The 17,043-nt window shown below is 40.5% G+C and overlaps 1 protein-coding gene and 1 long non-coding RNA gene across 25 annotated transcripts in view; one reads left to right on the forward strand and one right to left on the reverse strand.

Annotated features, from left to right (window-relative positions):
* Positions 1-4,915, forward strand: part of MYCBP2 (MYC binding protein 2) — a 198,143-nt gene extending 193,228 nt beyond the window's left edge. For all 24 annotated transcript variants that reach the window (XM_080576146.1, XM_080576157.1, XM_080576166.1 and 21 more), the window contains 4 exons: positions 360-569; positions 2,530-2,637; positions 2,841-3,006; positions 4,105-4,915. In XM_080576146.1, the coding sequence (XP_080432272.1) occupies positions 360-569; positions 2,530-2,637; positions 2,841-3,006; positions 4,105-4,220 (600 nt within the window). In that variant the 3' untranslated portion in view covers positions 4,221-4,915. The remainder of the gene's footprint in view (positions 1-359; positions 570-2,529; positions 2,638-2,840; positions 3,007-4,104) is intronic.
* LOC308187825 lies at positions 4,739-12,844 on the reverse strand. Its single transcript, XR_013944948.1, has 2 exons — positions 11,691-12,844; positions 4,739-7,513 (listed from the first exon to the last, which is right to left on the reverse strand). It is a non-coding gene; the product is annotated as an uncharacterized lncRNA (long non-coding RNA).
* Positions 12,845-17,043: the final 4,199 nt, after the last annotated feature.

Consider the following 17,043-nt stretch of genomic DNA (forward strand, 5'->3'; position numbering starts at 1 on the left):
TGTTGAGTAGTAAGTCAAAAAGGAGCAAAATTAGAGAAAACAGATAACCAGAATGTTCCTGTGCTAGGGTGAATATTTCATGTACCTTTTACCATCCCTTTGTGGTTGTTACAGTCTGTTGTGAGGTCTGTTGATTTCGTATAACAAAAGGCCATTTTTGTTAAAAATGTATTCCAGAATCAAATTAAATATTTATCAACCTTTTTTTTTTTTTGAAATGTCCATTACCTGAGTGCTTATGTTCTTATGACATCCATTGTGCTATTTGTGTTTGACCAAAATACAAGTTACTACAGGTATTGTAATAAAGATGCAAGATATTTTAATCGTGTTTTTTTTGTTTGTTTGTTTTTTTTTAGAACAAAATCAATCATACAGTATTAAAGGATTTGCTTGATCCAATCAAAGAACTCTATGAAGATGTAAGGAGAAAAGCATTGATGAGATTGGAGTATGAAGGGTTGCACAAGAGTGAGGCCATCACAACACCAGGTGTTAGATTTTATAATGACCCAGCTGGCTATGCCATGAACAGATATGCTTATTATGTTTGCTACAAATGCAAAAAGGTATGACTATTAGTATTTTTTCAAATTAAATGTATGTTATCATAAGTTTCAAAAGTCACTTCTTAAAGAACGGAACATAAAATTAATATATTGTGTATGGAGTAGGAAAGCAAGAAAAGAAATTATGTTAAACCTTAAAAAATAAAAAAGAATTAAAAACAAACATTGAGCAAGTTAGACGTACATAGTGTCTTACTTTGTAAAGCTCAAAAGTATGTACAGAGGAATTCAGAAACCGAAAACAGATTGAGGTGATAGGCTTCTTAAAAGAATGTGTAAATGATACTGTAGCAGAACGCCAACTGTCCCTTTGCCATACTTCCACCTCATACTTCACGTGAACATTAAAATGCTATAAATATAGGTTTCATTTTAACTCTTTGATATAGGGAGTTTGTTACTAAGATTGCACCTGAACTGGGCACCTTTTGTCCTACTTGGAGCTCAATAGAACTTCAGTAAACAGCAAATTTGAGGCAGAAAAACAACCTCTTCTGCAAGCTAATCGGTGTGGTTTTCCCCAGCAATAGTCTTAAAAGATGGGAAAGTGTATTCTCAGTTTTGATTCATGACACTAGAAGTGTTAGTTCAGTTGTTCAGTATGGGGTTAAGGAAACTCTTAAGTGATTATGCCTAAATTCAGATCTTAACATCTTGAGTTCCTTTGAAGTGTAGAAATCACAGAACTGATGGCCAGGTGAGCTAGAAGAATGAAAAAAGAAGTATAGAAACAGGGTATGTGTCATCTAGCCTGCTGCGCTCTGGGTCATCTATATATAATTTTCTTCAGGCAGAGTACATGAAACTTATCAAGAGAAAAAACATATACAAACAGCCTGATCGGTCCACCAGCAGAGGAGACAAATATTTTTTAACTACGGTTAGAGAAATTGTAGATTGTCACTGACCCCATCCCATTGTTTCTTTCATCTGAAGCTGATTTGAGTGCCCAACTTGCCCACATCTTTTTCTTTTTTCCCTTAGGAATGAATGGAATGAGGCAATTTCATTATAAAACTTTCAAGGAGAACACCAGTAATTGTTATGTTAAATGGAAATGTTCAATTTGGAAATAGAGGAGAAAGGACTGACTTCCATATGCTAGAGAAGAGCAGTAATGACAGCCCCTCTAGCTCAATACTATGCAGTTTCTCAGTTCACTTATGTTTCTGCCTCCCACAGTTAATTAATTTTCACTTCTCATCCTTTAGCAACTTGCTTCTTGCCTTTCTAAGCTCCCTTACAAAAATACTTTATTTTTTCATCTTTCTCAAACTCTTACTGTTTTTCATTACGCTTTCTTTCCAGTATTTAATGCTGTTTCTGTTTTTCTTGTTTCCCTCTTTTTCCTTCCCTTGTATCTCATTATTCCCTTTCATACTGTGCGTGTATGTCTTAACAGCAACACTCAATTAACTAATTTCTAACTTTTTTCCCTTTCTCCAGCTGCTGTTCAACACAAATTTCAATCTACTGCCCTAACATACATCCCTTAGGAAGGTTCCTGTTCTTTTAGTCTGTAGAGTTTGGGGGAAGGTGGTCTGCTTAACTTTTTCCTTCCTTATACTTGCCTTGAGACCATTTTCCCTAGCCTTTTGCAGTCATAGAGTCACAATTGTCACTGCAAAAAGGAGAGAATGCTGAGAGCAAGAATTCTATGTATTGTCTAATTAGTTAATAAGATGGTAATGAAGGAGGCAAGGATGTTACTCCTCACCTCATCTCACCACTTCATGTGAAAATACTTTATGAAGAAATTCATCAGAGTTGGCGGTCTTACCTGGTACATTTTTGTCCCTAATGTATCCTGGTGGAATAACGTGAGCAGAGTCAAGAGTTACTCAGGATAGTGGAGACTACAGTAATGGCCTTTATTCGTCATTTTCCCATTACAAAACAATTTTGTTAAAATACCAGTTGTCTGTTGTTTAATGTCCAACCATTCCTATATGAAATTTAGGCATACTTTGGTGGCGAAGCTCGTTGTGATGCTGAGGCTGGACAAGGAGATGACTATGATCCAAGAGAGCTTATTTGCGGTGCATGCTCTGATGTTTCAAGGGCTCAGGTAAGCAAAGAATTTGTACTGAAGTTCTTATCTAATTCTAAAGCTTATCCTGAGTATGTGAGCCATACAATAATTCATACTCATTCAAAATTATTTGTATCACATAATACTGATATACACTAAAAATGTAGAAACACATTGTTTGTTTGGATTGTTACAGCATTGCTCTTTCATTTATCAATTTTTATTTTCTTTCTATTTAGATGTGTCCCAAACACGGTACAGATTTCTTAGAGTACAAATGCCGCTACTGCTGTTCAGTTGCTGTTTTTTTCTGTTTTGGGACAACACATTTTTGCAATGCTTGCCATGATGATTTCCAAAGAATGACAAGCATCCCTAAAGAAGAACTCCCACACTGTCCTGCAGGTAGTATTTTTACAGAGCAAATTTAGCAAACTAAGTGCTGAGATTAGTAATTAGTTCTAACCGATGTTCTTGTCTTTTCTTGCTGATAATTTTTAGGGTCGGATTCAGTATCTGGAATAATACTAAAATGGATTTCCTCTATGCAAGCTTTTGATTATTTTTTTTTCCTGGCATTAATACAGGCAATGTGATCACACTGATCCTTTAAGCATTACTTTGTTACAGAAAGACATTTGAATTTACCTACACCACTTCAGACCCGAGATGCGACATGGTGTGTTACAATTATATTGAAAAATTTAACATGCTGCTATTAAAACATGTAACTGGACTTAGGTACCTGCCATGTGCAAAATATAGCTGGTGCCTTGGTTTCTGACTTACCTGCCATTGATTTGATGCTGATCTCATTAGATCGTGTTACTTTCCTTGCTGTTAAGAACAAGTGACAGCTTTTTGATTAAGATATTTACATGAAAGAGGTAAACAGAAAAAAATAATAATTCCTTTTGACACCTTAAAATTACTTTTTATTGCAGAGTACAACTCTTGTTCATATTCACTGATTTTGCTTTTAGATTGTGATATTTTTATCCACGTTATTGATTGGATGAAATTTATTTCAATTACTCTTCCTGTAAGCTTTTTTGCCTTTTCTACTTTGATGAATTTGATTTATTTTAATTATATTGTTTTAATTACTTTAATTACTGTTTCATCTTTTTTGGTGGTGATGGTAGTTGTGGTGGTTTTTTTCCTTTAAATATGAATTTGATGTTTGACACAACTCTTTTAGGAAGCTAACAATTTGTGATCATATTTTGTTAGATCTAATTGAATGGCAATATTTCTCTTTACATATTTAGCCTTTAGACGTCTTGCTTGAATTTGACTGGGTGAAAGCACCTTTCTATCTGCTCTTTCTTATCAGTTCATAAGGAATCAATAATGAAGGCCTACCATATATCCATACAGACATATTACCTTCACTTCATGTGTTCTTTGAGGAAATTTAGTATATGTGTATGTTATCTGAATTTACATCGAATCTGCAAGCACTGATCCCTTCTTCTTCCCTCTCTCTTAAATCCCTTGTAGGTCCCAAAGGTAAACAACTTGAAGGAACAGAATGTCCGCTTCATGTTGTCCATCCACCCACTGGTGAAGAATTTGCTCTGGGTTGTGGGGTTTGCAGAAATGCTCACACTTTTTAGACTTTTTTTTTTTAACCAGAGCAAAACAGGTGCCCTCATCCCACAAGTGTCCTGAAAATAAAGTCCAGCTGGGATGAGGATGGGACCATTTCATAACCCAGGTAAAAGGAACAATTTACAGTGCAAGAAGGATGCCAAATATCATGTACATAATTCTTGCTGTGAGAAATTGACATTTTTTGAACCGAGACATCAAAACTTGTGAGGTGTTTGCATGTGGCCATTACAGTCATCGGCTAGGAAACATTGGACATTTACAAATAAATAATTGCTATTAAAGGATCTGTGTGTCTGTGGACTATGAATGATGCTGGCTTTCAGGAGAAAGAAAAAAAAATATTGATTATTGTATACTGACTTTTTGTAATCTTGTACAATTGTAACGCATCACAAGTGGGGATGGGAAAGAGGAATATTCTGGTTTATTTCCTAGACTGTTATTAAAAAAAAAATTGTGTTAGGAAGGCATAAATGTAACAAGTATCACACTGTATATAAAGGTATCAATGTTTGTCCTGTATAAGAATTATTAAATTACAACAGCAGTTTCATTTAAACTTCTGGGTTATGTTTGAGCCTGAAATTTTAATGAAGTGCAATACTGAGTGTGCCTCATATCTTGCAGCTGTAAACATAATGGAATGTACATGTCAATAAAGCCACTGTACATTTTTATACAGTGAAAGTCTAACAAATGTGTAAGTCTTAATTTTTGGAAATGTTTTTAATACAAGGGATTTTTCCTCATCATTATTTCAGTAGGTTCTTTTAAAAAGTAGGAAAGTTGTTAGGTAAATGGTTGATTATGGAAATACTTATGATATGAAAAATGCTGCTCAAATCTTCTTTAAAAGAAAAGCTGGATAATTTTATTAGCATTCATATGAAGTATTGCATTTCCAATTCAGTTTTCAAAACACAAGACTTCAGTTTATATTATTTTTATCAGTTATTAAGAATTTTTAGTAATATATCATCCCCACTTCCAGGACGAATAGCTTTTTGCCATGAATCCCCAAATTTTCATTTAACAGAGTCCTCTGCTCCTCTGTAGTGAAAGCAAAATATAACTTCAAGTAAAGGCTTTTTCCTGAAAGATACTCTCTTTAGCTTTTCTCTGATAGGCATGCTCAATTCATTTTCTATTTTTTTCTTGGAGTTAATGAGATGTGCTTTACTGGTGGGCATGAGCAACTGCTCTTATAGTTAAGATACTAATAGAAGGCATCCGGGTATGTCAGAGGATCTTGATCAGACTGGAACCATCTCTCCTAACTTAAAACATCTGTAATGTAAACGTCTGTCTGCAATTTGGAATAACCGGGGGAAAACACACTGTGAAGTACAATTTATCTCATTCACAGCAGCGATGTACCATGATTCAGTTTCAGGTGTGTGAGTAATATTAGTGCAAGAAGTGTCAGAGTAGATAGAAAGTTAGAAGTATTAGTGTACAATCAAATGTATTTTATATTATCTGTATAATAGACATGTAGTGAAAGAATTGCTAGTATTGCTATGTAGTGAAAGAATTGCTAGACATGTAGTGAAAGAAGTGCTGTATGTTGCCCCCCCCCCTTTTTTTTTTTTTATGGTAACACATCATTAGCTTTTTCTCTGCTCTTGTGCTAAAACATCTTCCGAGAGGTGAAGGGTAGGCATTGTGCCCTGAGGTTTGATGGTTCATTTTTTAATATTGACAGATATTTCCAGAGACCCACTACTGACCTTAAGAAGACTAAGTGTCTTTTTTTGAAAACGTAAATTCATTACTCAGTATCTGATGATGCTATTTCTATAGCCAATGAACTCCAGTTAGACAGCCCGAGTCACTTCAGAATAGTAGGTGAAGGCTGAAAGATGCAGAATGATGTTCTAAAGACTCTTCTACTCATTATGCAAGAAATGCACTATTGGGGTTATCAGAATTAATATAACTATTGGTTGGGATGTATTGCAGTAAATTTGGATTGATTATACCAGTGGTATTAAACCATTGGGGAGTATAAAGGACAGAAGGTGGAAAAGCCCAGTGTACTTATTAAGAATTTCCCTGTTCATACTATTCAGAGTGGACTTCCCATCACAACCCAGCCCCCACCTCGCACCCTCACCCATACTCAAAGCCTCATGTTCACTTGCTCTTCAACAGGATTCTTGGGTGCTAATTTCTGTCCTAATCCACCACCCTTTTCTCCTTCCAATGCTTTCTGGCTACTGTTTCTCCATTTCAGGAGCCTCTTCCTGCACCCCAGTGAAGTTATGAATAGTTGATCTCTCAGCTTTTTCCCTGCTGTCTCTCCCTCTCTTAAGATGCCTCCAGTATTTACTGTGTGCCATGAAGTAGCTGCACAAGAGCGTTGGCCAGGAGGACTGCATCTGGTAGGAAACCAAAGAGGTAGCCAGAAATTTAGGGCCTTACATTTCTGCGGAAACTAGTTCCTCTTGAGAAGACAATGAGCTGAGCTGGCCTTGTTCTTTGCAGAAGTGCCAGTTCTTTTAGAGGTAGGCAAGGGTGAGATGACCTTAAATTGCTGCTGTAGAGTTAGGTGAGCCTGCTGTGCTCAGTCCCATAGGCCACGTGTTGGCTCTGCCAAGAAAACAAGGATCCCCTGGGTATTCTCACCCTATGTTCCCCGTCTTAAATACTGCCTTAGATGTGTGCATCCCAAGTTGCTTTTTTTTCTTTTTTTTTTTTTTCACTTGAGTTGTATTTGAGGAAATGGACAAATGCCCCACTGCTAAGCTTGTATTGCTTACCCTCAAAACAGCAAGTCAGTAGAGCACTTTATGCTTGAACCACTTCACAGATTGCCAGGGAGTGAATAATCTAGGTGTACTGAAGACAGAGAGGAATCACGTTACCTTTACTTTCCAGGACTTCTATCTGCCTCTCTCCACATAGTCTTTGAATGAAGGAAGTAACTAGAAATGTGTCCAAGGAAATTCACAGCCCGAGGCTGTAATCTTTTTGCAGTAAGACTGAGGAAACCTAAGAGTATTTACACCCCCTCTGATATGTTTTATAAGTAGGAGACAGACAATCAGAAAAACTGTTCCTCAGTACCCTTCTCTGCTCTTCATTGTTCTCAGTTAAACTGTGGCCATTTGCGTGCAGCACAACTGGAGCACGTGGTCTTGCTTGAGATAGGGCAGGAGACCGTGGAGGAGGTTATTTCCTTCTTTCCATCGCAGGCTGGCTGTTGGCATGAGAACAATCGAGGTGGAAGTGGGGACCAGGGAGCACCACCATCACTCATCTTCCTTCACTTGGTTCCTGTGACTCTGGGTTCCTTTGAGGAAAGAGAGAGGAGATGAGGAAAAGTACCAAAATGGAACGTGGTGCAACCCATTACTGTACTGGCTTTTTATTAATATTTAGGGATTACAAGAGCTGCTGGTTCCTTCCAGTCCATTCTCAGTCAATGTCTTCAGTGGATGTTGCACCTACCTATAGTGTGTGAGAATCTGGCAGGCCTGGTGTAGTTGCAGCACAGGCTCTTGATATAGGTCCCTGTGGCTCTGAAGTTACGGAAAAATGATTAACAGGCAGAGCAGACAAGTCTGAAGTGTCTGACCCACTATCATCTTTAGAAAATTTCCCAACTGTAGTACCATAGTTACAAATTACCTTTAATCCTACTTTTGAAAATTTAAGACTTCTATTTTAGGATAACTCTAGAATCAATTTAGTAAAATGTTCTCACAGCAGGAAAAGGGACACCAAACAAGATGACACTGAGGTTCGGTGTATTTAGTGGACTGAGCGAAGGACGGGCAGTGTCAAGGAAACACTTCCCACACACACGACTGACCCTCACCAGTTACTGCTGCAGGGGCATGGCACGGTCAAGCGCAAGCATCGGGCTCCTGGGTCAAGCTCAGCTGCCCCGCGTAATGCTCACACCTTGGACGCTCTGCTTCAACGCTGTGCCAGACATTCACGTCACCACATCTCCCCCCTGTGCTGATCTCCGCTGCAGATTATAGCCAGATGTCAGCACAGGCCACTAATCAGATCAGCCCGCGGCGAGGCTGCTGTACGCCTTTCCAGCAGTTTCGCACACGCGTCTGTCAGCCGCCGCTCCGCAGCCCACGCAATGGAAATACTCGGTTCTTGTTCGCGCCGCCCTGCGTGCCACAGCTCACCACGTGCTGCTCAGCCAGTTTATACACAGCTCCTGGCCAAGGCGAGGCCACGGTACTCCCACTTGGCTTATACACCATTAATTTACAAAGCTTAAACTTTCACGGGTGTATGTGCACCTACTGAGCACAAAACAATTACAGTTAATACACCACGAACAATTAACCAGTCACCATCAGGGACTGATAATTTTGATCCTTAAAAAATGGCATTCCTTAGTCCTAAATTAGATTGCAGTAAGTTAGGTCATTGTTTCAACCTGTGCAGAGACTAGCTAGGGAGCTTCAGGACCACCTAGTCATTCGGGATATAACTCAAACTTTTTTTTTTTGCCCCAGCCCCTTCCTCGATCCACTGCAGGCATTGCAGGTGACAAGAGTGCAGTGGTTGTAGATGTCTCGTGTCCCCCTGCCCAAGGCACACTGGAAGGGCTGTGCTGTTGCACACCTGCTCTCACTTCTGGGGTGTGCAAGTTACACTTGCGCTAGCGAGCACTGCAGGTGGCAGGTTTTCACTGGACGTAGCAATATAGATGCAGCCGCATACAGAACAACAAGCAGCTTGCAACCAACAGCACAGCAAGCAGACTTATATAAGAGGGCATCACGAGTCGTCGACAGCCTCCCAAAGATGCCCCTGCCAGCTAACCAGTGTGTTTGTAGAGTGACAGCCACCTCCGTGGTCTGCTGGGACAGAGGGGGCACCCCAGTCACCGCTCTCCGCTGTTACCACAAGGTTTCACATTGGCTGTCTCCTGCTAGCTGAATTCCAGTCACTTTGGATGCAACTGATTCTTCCTGTGCACCTAATGCGGGGTTTGGTCACTGGAAGTGTTAAACAGTGCGTGAGGTATTGCTTTGGGCTAGCCTCGGAACACGTCTGAACGCTTGGAGGTTCAGGCGGTGCGGTATGATGGGCAGGGTACTGCCCACCAGCGGTAATTCTCCATCCAAACGACAGTTCCTAACGATGAGGCTTAGCAACCTGAGTGGTGGATCTGAATGCCAGCCCCTAGAGGCAGGTTTTGTCAGCGGACTCTGTCAAGGAGCAGTGATACCAACAGGGATGATCCCATGCCCAGGGTAGCTCACCCCATGCAACCTGTCCCGTGGGTTTTGCTGTCCTACGTTTAAGGTAAGATGATAGATCCCATCTGCATCTACCTCTGTCCCCATTTTCCCCAGTACAAACAGGATTTGAACAATGACATCTCAGTTCAAGCCATTGTTACTGTTAAGACTATTGTCTCTACCTCCACTCCTTTGGGTTTTCCCATACTACTAGTGTAGTATTGTGAGAAAAATCTCAAATAATTTTCTTCAGACAGGATCTTCTGTGAAGCTATTTTATTTGCTCTTGCAATGGCGGGTGTCCTGTCAATCAGGAGCACATTTTAGTAAACAAATCATAGCCTTTTATTCCCTATTACCCGACACCTGATCACCTCCTCTGTTTCCTCATTGGCTGAGTACTACAGGTTCACAAGCTCCTCAACGCTTCTCTATACTATATATGTACAATTTTTCTTTTTTTTCAACCCTTTAACTTCTCTTTTCTTATGTTTTGAGAACTTGTGATCTTTGTTTTACTGTTCTCACACTGCTCATCCTGTTTTTCTCAAGCTTCTACCTTATTTTGGAACAGTGAGGCCTTCTACTGTCCACTTATCTACTTAGCGTTTCTCCTTATTATGACTACACAACTACCTTGGAATACAGAAAAGTAATTCTCTACTGCAAAAACACAATTTTGTTTCTCACAACTCCCCCCTCTTCTTTTCTTACTTCTATTGTTTTTGCACCTCTTCACATACCGCACTCTTGAGTTTTTCCAAAATTAAGGTGCAATATTCTTCTTCGGATGTCACAGGGGATGATAGATATACAATGCCATTATTATTACAATACCAACAAATAGTTGTTTGAGCCAATTCTATTCAGGTAATCACGAAATTAGTTTCTCCCAAATGTTTCTAAATCCTCAGGAAGTGTCATCTTGAGCTACTCTATGTAGGATCTTGTTGTGTTTTTTTTTTTTTCCCAAATATTTTTGAGATCAGTCAAATTCATCCCATTTGATCTACACATATACAGCAACTAGTATTAATTGTAGTGCACGCTCCTGCTTATGAGGTTATTAATAAATCTAATACTATTCGATTCTAGAGTACTATTTTTGCAAACTTATGAAACTTATTTTCTAGTTCTTCAATTATAGCTATTTACAATAGCATTTTCTAATTCACTCACTCCTAACCAAAGTAAAACCACCTTGCAAAACTGAAATGCTAGAGAATTTTACTAGAGGATTATCTGAAGTCTGCTTAATTCTACGTGTGGTCTCCAGGGGGCTTTGGCTTTGTGGGTCTTCAATAATAGTTACATTTGGAATTATTGCCTCCAGGGTGCAAGCTCCCTTCCATCCTAGGGGCAACACCTTCCTGGCTTTATTACCACATAGCCAGTACCACTCCTTGCCATTCAGGACAGGCTATCCGGTTACAGGATTCTCATGTCGTATCTGGTGTGCATTATGTATATTAGCATTCCCGTGGCTACCATATTCGGTACAGTATGTATTATTCCCTTTTTCATGGATATTTCCACACCCAGGGTCAGTAATATTGCCCCCTGAGTTTTCTATCAATGTTGTTTAAAAGGCACCTTTGATAACACAGTATATTGTAGCCAGAACTATGTGTAGGGAGCTCAACTTCAAAATCTATTCCTTCCTGGGACTGAGTATGATCTGTCATTTTTAGAAATCTAGAGAATCCAGACACAGTTGCTGCTGGAAATAGCAATCAGGGACAGGGCCTCTTCAGTCTTTCTAGGCATCTGGGTGCAAATCCAACAATTAGTTCGACATAGAACTCAAGAGATATTCTGGATTAACTGGAAATGCTGATTTTTCCCTCTATCCTATCACTAATCCATTAAGAATAGGTATTACTAAGATAAACCTAAAATACATCCTTTCTATATATATATATATATATATATATACACCCCTATAATAATTAAGAAATAATTAAGAAAAACTATAAAAATCACAAACTAATAAGGATTCTTCTGGTGGGGATTAAATACCCCCTTTCTCCCACTTCCAGAGAGTGTTCCCTGGAAAAACTCCAATTCTGTGTAATTCAATCCCTTTTACCCATTAATTCATTAAGAATTCTTCTAAGGAGAAGTTAAAGGTTTACAATAGATAGTTTTAACAGTTTTAACCTTAAAAGCCTTTGTTAATGCAGTCTCTCAGGTATCAGGGTTAACTGATGCTTTTACCCAGATATGAGACCACCCTTTCTCAGCCGTTCTTACTGTCGTCTCGGTAGTCAGGAGCACTTGGAACAGTCCGTCCCACTCAGGTTGCAGTTTCAATTCTCTTCACGTTCGCATCAGATCCCAATCTCCTGCTCAGAATGGATGGATCAGGGCTTCCAAGGGTGGGGTTTGAGCTAACAGTCCACGGGTCCTGAGAGATGACAAAGAGGACGACAGCCCGAGTATATAGTTCTTAAGAAAAGCATCTTTTGTTTCGAACTGAGGTAACTCATTCCCTTTGTCCATGTACAGCAATCCAAATAATATTTCATATGGTGAAACTCCCACATCTTTTCTTGGTGAAGTTTGAATTTGGAGAAGTGCCAAAGGTAAGCACTTCGTTTGGGAAAGCCGAGTTTCCAGAACTTAGTCAATTGCTTCCTTACTGTCTGAGCCCCTCCACCCTTCCAGAAGAGGAAGGATGCCAAGGAGTGTGAAATTTCCACTTAATTCCTAGAGACCACATTAGCCCTTGCAATATTTCTGACATAAAGTGATTTCTTTGATCAGAGTCAATATTTTCAACAATTCCATACCTGGGAGTTATTTGTACTAGATTGGCTTTAGTTACTATGTTCGCAGCAGCAGATACTGAAGGGAAAGCTTCCACCCACCCTGACAAATGATCTACCAAGACTAATAAGTATTTAAATCTACCTGCTGTAAGGAGTTCTGTGAAATCTACCTGTACATTTTGGAAGCGTTGAATTCCTGGTTCTCACTCCTCTTTGGGCTGACTGCAGATAATTTTCCTATTTACCTTTTGACATACTACACATCTCCTGCATCCTTGTTCAGCCAGAGTATATATATTCCTACACATACATATTTCCATAGCACAGCATCACACATTGCTTGAATTCCCCAATGACCCTCTTGATGTAAAACAGTTAATATTTGCCTCATTAGTACTTTATTCAGCATTTCTTTCCCATCAGGGAGTATCTGTTTTCCTTTGGACTTCGTGACTCCTAATTCCTTAAAAACCTCTTTCTCTTAAAACTTTTACTTCTTTTTAGTTTTGGGTAGGGGTAGCTCAACAAATCCCTGAATCCTCTCTGGATTTATTCTTCATTCCCTCTCAGACACTAGATGCCCTAAATATTTGACTTCTCTTTCTATGAATTTTAATTTGTTTTCCCAATAGTTTCACGCCCTGTTTTCCCAGAAAGTCGAATAGCTTGTTAGTGGCTTTCTTCACAGCTGTTTTCTCGTGTCCTGACAATAAAAGATCATCCACATATTGTAACAGTAACACCTCCTTTGGAGGTTGGAATTACTCCAAAATTTGTTCTAGAACTTGCCCAAATATATTGGTGGCCCTGTAAACCCCTAAGGTAAAATTGTCCATCTGTATTCCATCTGTATTGCTGCTTCCGCCCCATTTCAGGGTCTTTCCTCTCAAAGGCTAATATATCTTTGCTCTCAGGGTCTGAGAGCACCCCATTAATAATACCTTTATTCCAGCCTAACAATTTACTATTTGAATGCCCAATTTCATTATCAAATCCTTTCCCAACAAGTTAGTCCCTGCCTCGGGTACATACAATAATTGCCCAGGAATCATTATATCCCTAGTCTCAGCTCGGTGTCCCCAAAAAGTAGCACTGGTATCCCAGTCCCTTCTACCCCCATCACATTTAGGGTTTCATTAGTTACTTTAAGCCTTGATACTTTACAGGCCAGTAACGACCTAGCTGCCTCAGTGTATTGGGTTCACATGGCAAGGTTCTGGTAGCAGGGGGGCTGCAGTGGTAGCCCCTGTGAGAAGAATCCAGCAGCTGCCCCATGTTAGATAAGGGCCAGTTTCAGCTGGCTCCAAAGGGGCCCACCGCTGCCCAGAGCCAAGCCATGAGCAATGCAGTTCAAATCTCTATGACAGCACACCCAAGAAAATGAAACAAACAAACAAAAAAAAAAAAAAAAAAAAAACTGCAGCACAACAGCAGCTGGGAGAGTGAGGAGTGAGAAACCTCCCTGCAGACACCAAGGTCAGTGCAGAGGTGCTCCAGGTGCCGGAGCCGAAGCCCCCCGCGGCCCACAGCGAGGCCCCTGGTGGGGAAGGCAGACCCCCGCAGCCCATCGTGTACCGCAGCGGAGCAGATCTCCATGCTGCAGCCCATTCAGGGGCAGCCCAGGAAGGTTGGCACCCCACGAGAGGGACCCCACACCAGAGCAGCTCCCAAAGAGCCCACAACTTTGTTTCTCACAGTATGGTCTGTACTACTGTATGGCCTGGGTCCATATATCTTTATCTCCCTCCAGGTGGAGGCAGGGCACAACTACATCCCTCCCACCAGCCAAATTACATGTTCTGGCAAGCCCCAGGTGCTTACTGCTGTTTGAACTTGGTGTTTCCCACAAATAGGTGCCTACTGGTAGGACACTGGATCTATTCTTCCAGCACGCTTGTGCATTCAAGGAATTGGTGAACAATATCTGGGTTTCACACCCAATGCTGGGATATGGGAGTTAGAAACAAAATCCTGGACCCATATTGAAAAACTGTGTTAGGGTGTCCACGCAGGAGCCCAGGTACCCTCCTTCAGTGCCTAGTTAGCCAGGCATTCGATCCTAATACAAATGCCGGCCCCCTCTTATCAATAAACCTGTTTGGGATTTTAACTTCACCACTGCTATCTTGCTGATCACGTTAACTCCTCACCCGCTGGCAGAGACAGCTACGCTGATTTTCGGGGACACCCACAGAACAGAGAAAATTCCTGCAAAACAAAAAGCTCCTGTACCAGTACACTGTCAGGTCAGCCTGACCCGGCGCTATCACTTTCTGTCAGTCTCAAGTGTTGTTCTCAGCTGGCGACCCACGGCCCGTGACATGGAAACGTTCAGTTCTTGCCTGTGCTGTCATTCACATGGCTCGCCACACTCAGCCCGTCCGGGCTGAACTCCTTGCCAAAGAGAGGCCGTGATATTACTGCATCGGAGATGCACCAGGAAATGGAGGATTTTACTATGTAGTCCTACAAAACATAGAAGAGTGATATCATAGCTTTCACAGATGAGGATTCATCTGGAAGGAATCACTATCGACTCCAGAGACAGAAATAATATCCATACATTGAGTTTTGAGGAACCTTTTAAAGCAATGAACCCCAGCATTTACTGCAGCATGAACACCACCACCAAGTAATCCACCTGCTGCAGGCAACACTCTGCCTTGCTGTCACTCATCCTTAGTTTTATATTTTTATTTTTCCATGCCCATGAGCATCGGAAAGTCCTGTCTGCAAGCCTTAAGCTGAGACCCGCTGATTTAAGGATCGTTTCACCTGTGGCTCCTTTTTGTAAAAAAAGGGTGTTTCAGTTCCTGTTCTGTATGGCCTTGTTTGTGATAGACAATACAGACTTATTTTATCAGTCCCTGGTGCTGTCTTCTAACAGTGTAAATGCTTCCTTTCTCCCAGAAAATCTTCCCTGACTGTTCAAAATCCAAAGACTGGTCAAATCCAAAGACTGGTCAAAATACAGTATTGTCTGAAAAATGTAGTGACTGTATGACACGATGTCCTCCGTCACCGCTGAGCCATTTGGGAAGATTAAAATTGTTCAAGAAAATGTTGATGAGATACCTTGGTAATTCTAGGTCAAGACCAGGTGCACTACATGCAACTCACTCAATATTCAGAGCTGAGTGAGGGACCCTTTCAGAAGTTGTTTCATTACCATTCCTCTCATGGCACTTCTCAGCCACAGTCACTGGTGATGTTTCCAGAATGCCCCACAGCTCTTTCACAAACCAGCCCAGAGACCTATGAATGCCATCTTTGGACCTTTGCTACTTGGACCTTTCTTTCTCTGCTGTCACCAGCTACCTCAGAGCCTAAGAGCTCTATAAACACCATGGCTTTGCCCAGAGCCAGCTACAAGGTGCCAGAAGATACCCACACCACCAGCTCCTAGGTTTTCTTTTATTCAGTCCTGGCAAACTCCCCCATTCTCATGCTTCACCAACAGATGCTACTGACACAGCTTGCAGTGCTTTCCACCATGTCCTGGGCCTGATTTTGTTCAGTGTAGAGCTGCAGCTGCCCTCCTTGATGATTTTGGCTGCTATGCCCCCTGCTAGTGTGATACACAGAGTTCCTGCTGCACTTGTCCTCTTCTCCTCCTACACTTAGCATGCCTAAAACTTATACAAGCAATTACAGCACAGCAAATAAGGGCACAGGCACCGAAGCAAACTTTTTTCATACCAAATATCAGGCAGTAAAATAAAACTGTGAGGTAGTGTAACAAGTCTCTCCCAGTAAGTCAACACATCAACACTCAGATAATGCATTAAGGGTTATAAATTACCTTGAAATAAGGAAATTGTAGGCCTGTTACATCTTCTGAGTCCTTTACCACACAATGTTCTTTTTTATTATTATTATTATTTTATTTTATTTTTCTGCAGACACCAGATTTTCATCAGAGCATTAGTCTTGGTGAAAAGGTATTTCTGACCTTGCATGACACGGATCAGTCACATCGTATCACCAGCATAACACCACCTGAAAACAATACAGGAGGCTATCAGGAGGTGCATGAACTGCTCGCTTTGCATTCATTATTAAGCAGTAGATTATAAGCACAGGTACTGGGGTCAACCCATTCTACCTTCCTTTCCCACATATCCAGAAACTTTCAAGTTCTGTATAACTTGTCATTACCAGAAACTATAACTGGGGGCTGTTATCTTCCCATCTTTAGACAGCCAACCCTTACGAAGTAGAACAGTGACAATGAAAGAAACCTAACATTTATAGGTGGAGACAGCGGAACAGTACCTTCAGTTTTCTTGAGTGAGAATTGGCTTCAGCCACAAACACACCTTGTTATCTTCCAAGTTTTATGAAGCTGTTCTGTAGAACTCAACAAGTGACAGTCACAGTCACACAGCTATTATATGCTATTACAAGCACGACTGAGATACTCATTAATGCTCAAAGTGATAACCCAGCTCTCATCTCAAGATTTTCCTGAAAAGCTGAAGGCTGAACACTGAGACTTGTAAATACACACGGAACTATAACGGCTGAGCTAAAGGAAATGTCTCAAGACATGTTAAATTTGAAGTGCTTTTATTATAGAAATTCAATATCGAAATGAACATTTCTCATTGAAAAGCATTGCTGTTGCTCTACAAGTAATTTTTCTCCCACCAGTAATCTCAAGGAATTAGATTTAGAACTGAAAGTAAAACAAACCAATCAAAAAAAAAATCAAGCTTCTTTTTATCGGCCTTCAATTATGTAAGAAAATGCCACAGTATTATTACATTTTTTTCATGTAGGGTGCTTCTTGAAGAACTGAGGGATGCTGACATCTGAGAGATGAACTGTTATCC

This window comes from Anser brachyrhynchus, assembly GCF_964034855.1.
Source record: "Anser brachyrhynchus genome assembly, chromosome: 1".
Classification (NCBI taxonomy): domain Eukaryota; kingdom Metazoa; phylum Chordata; class Aves; order Anseriformes; family Anatidae; genus Anser; species Anser brachyrhynchus.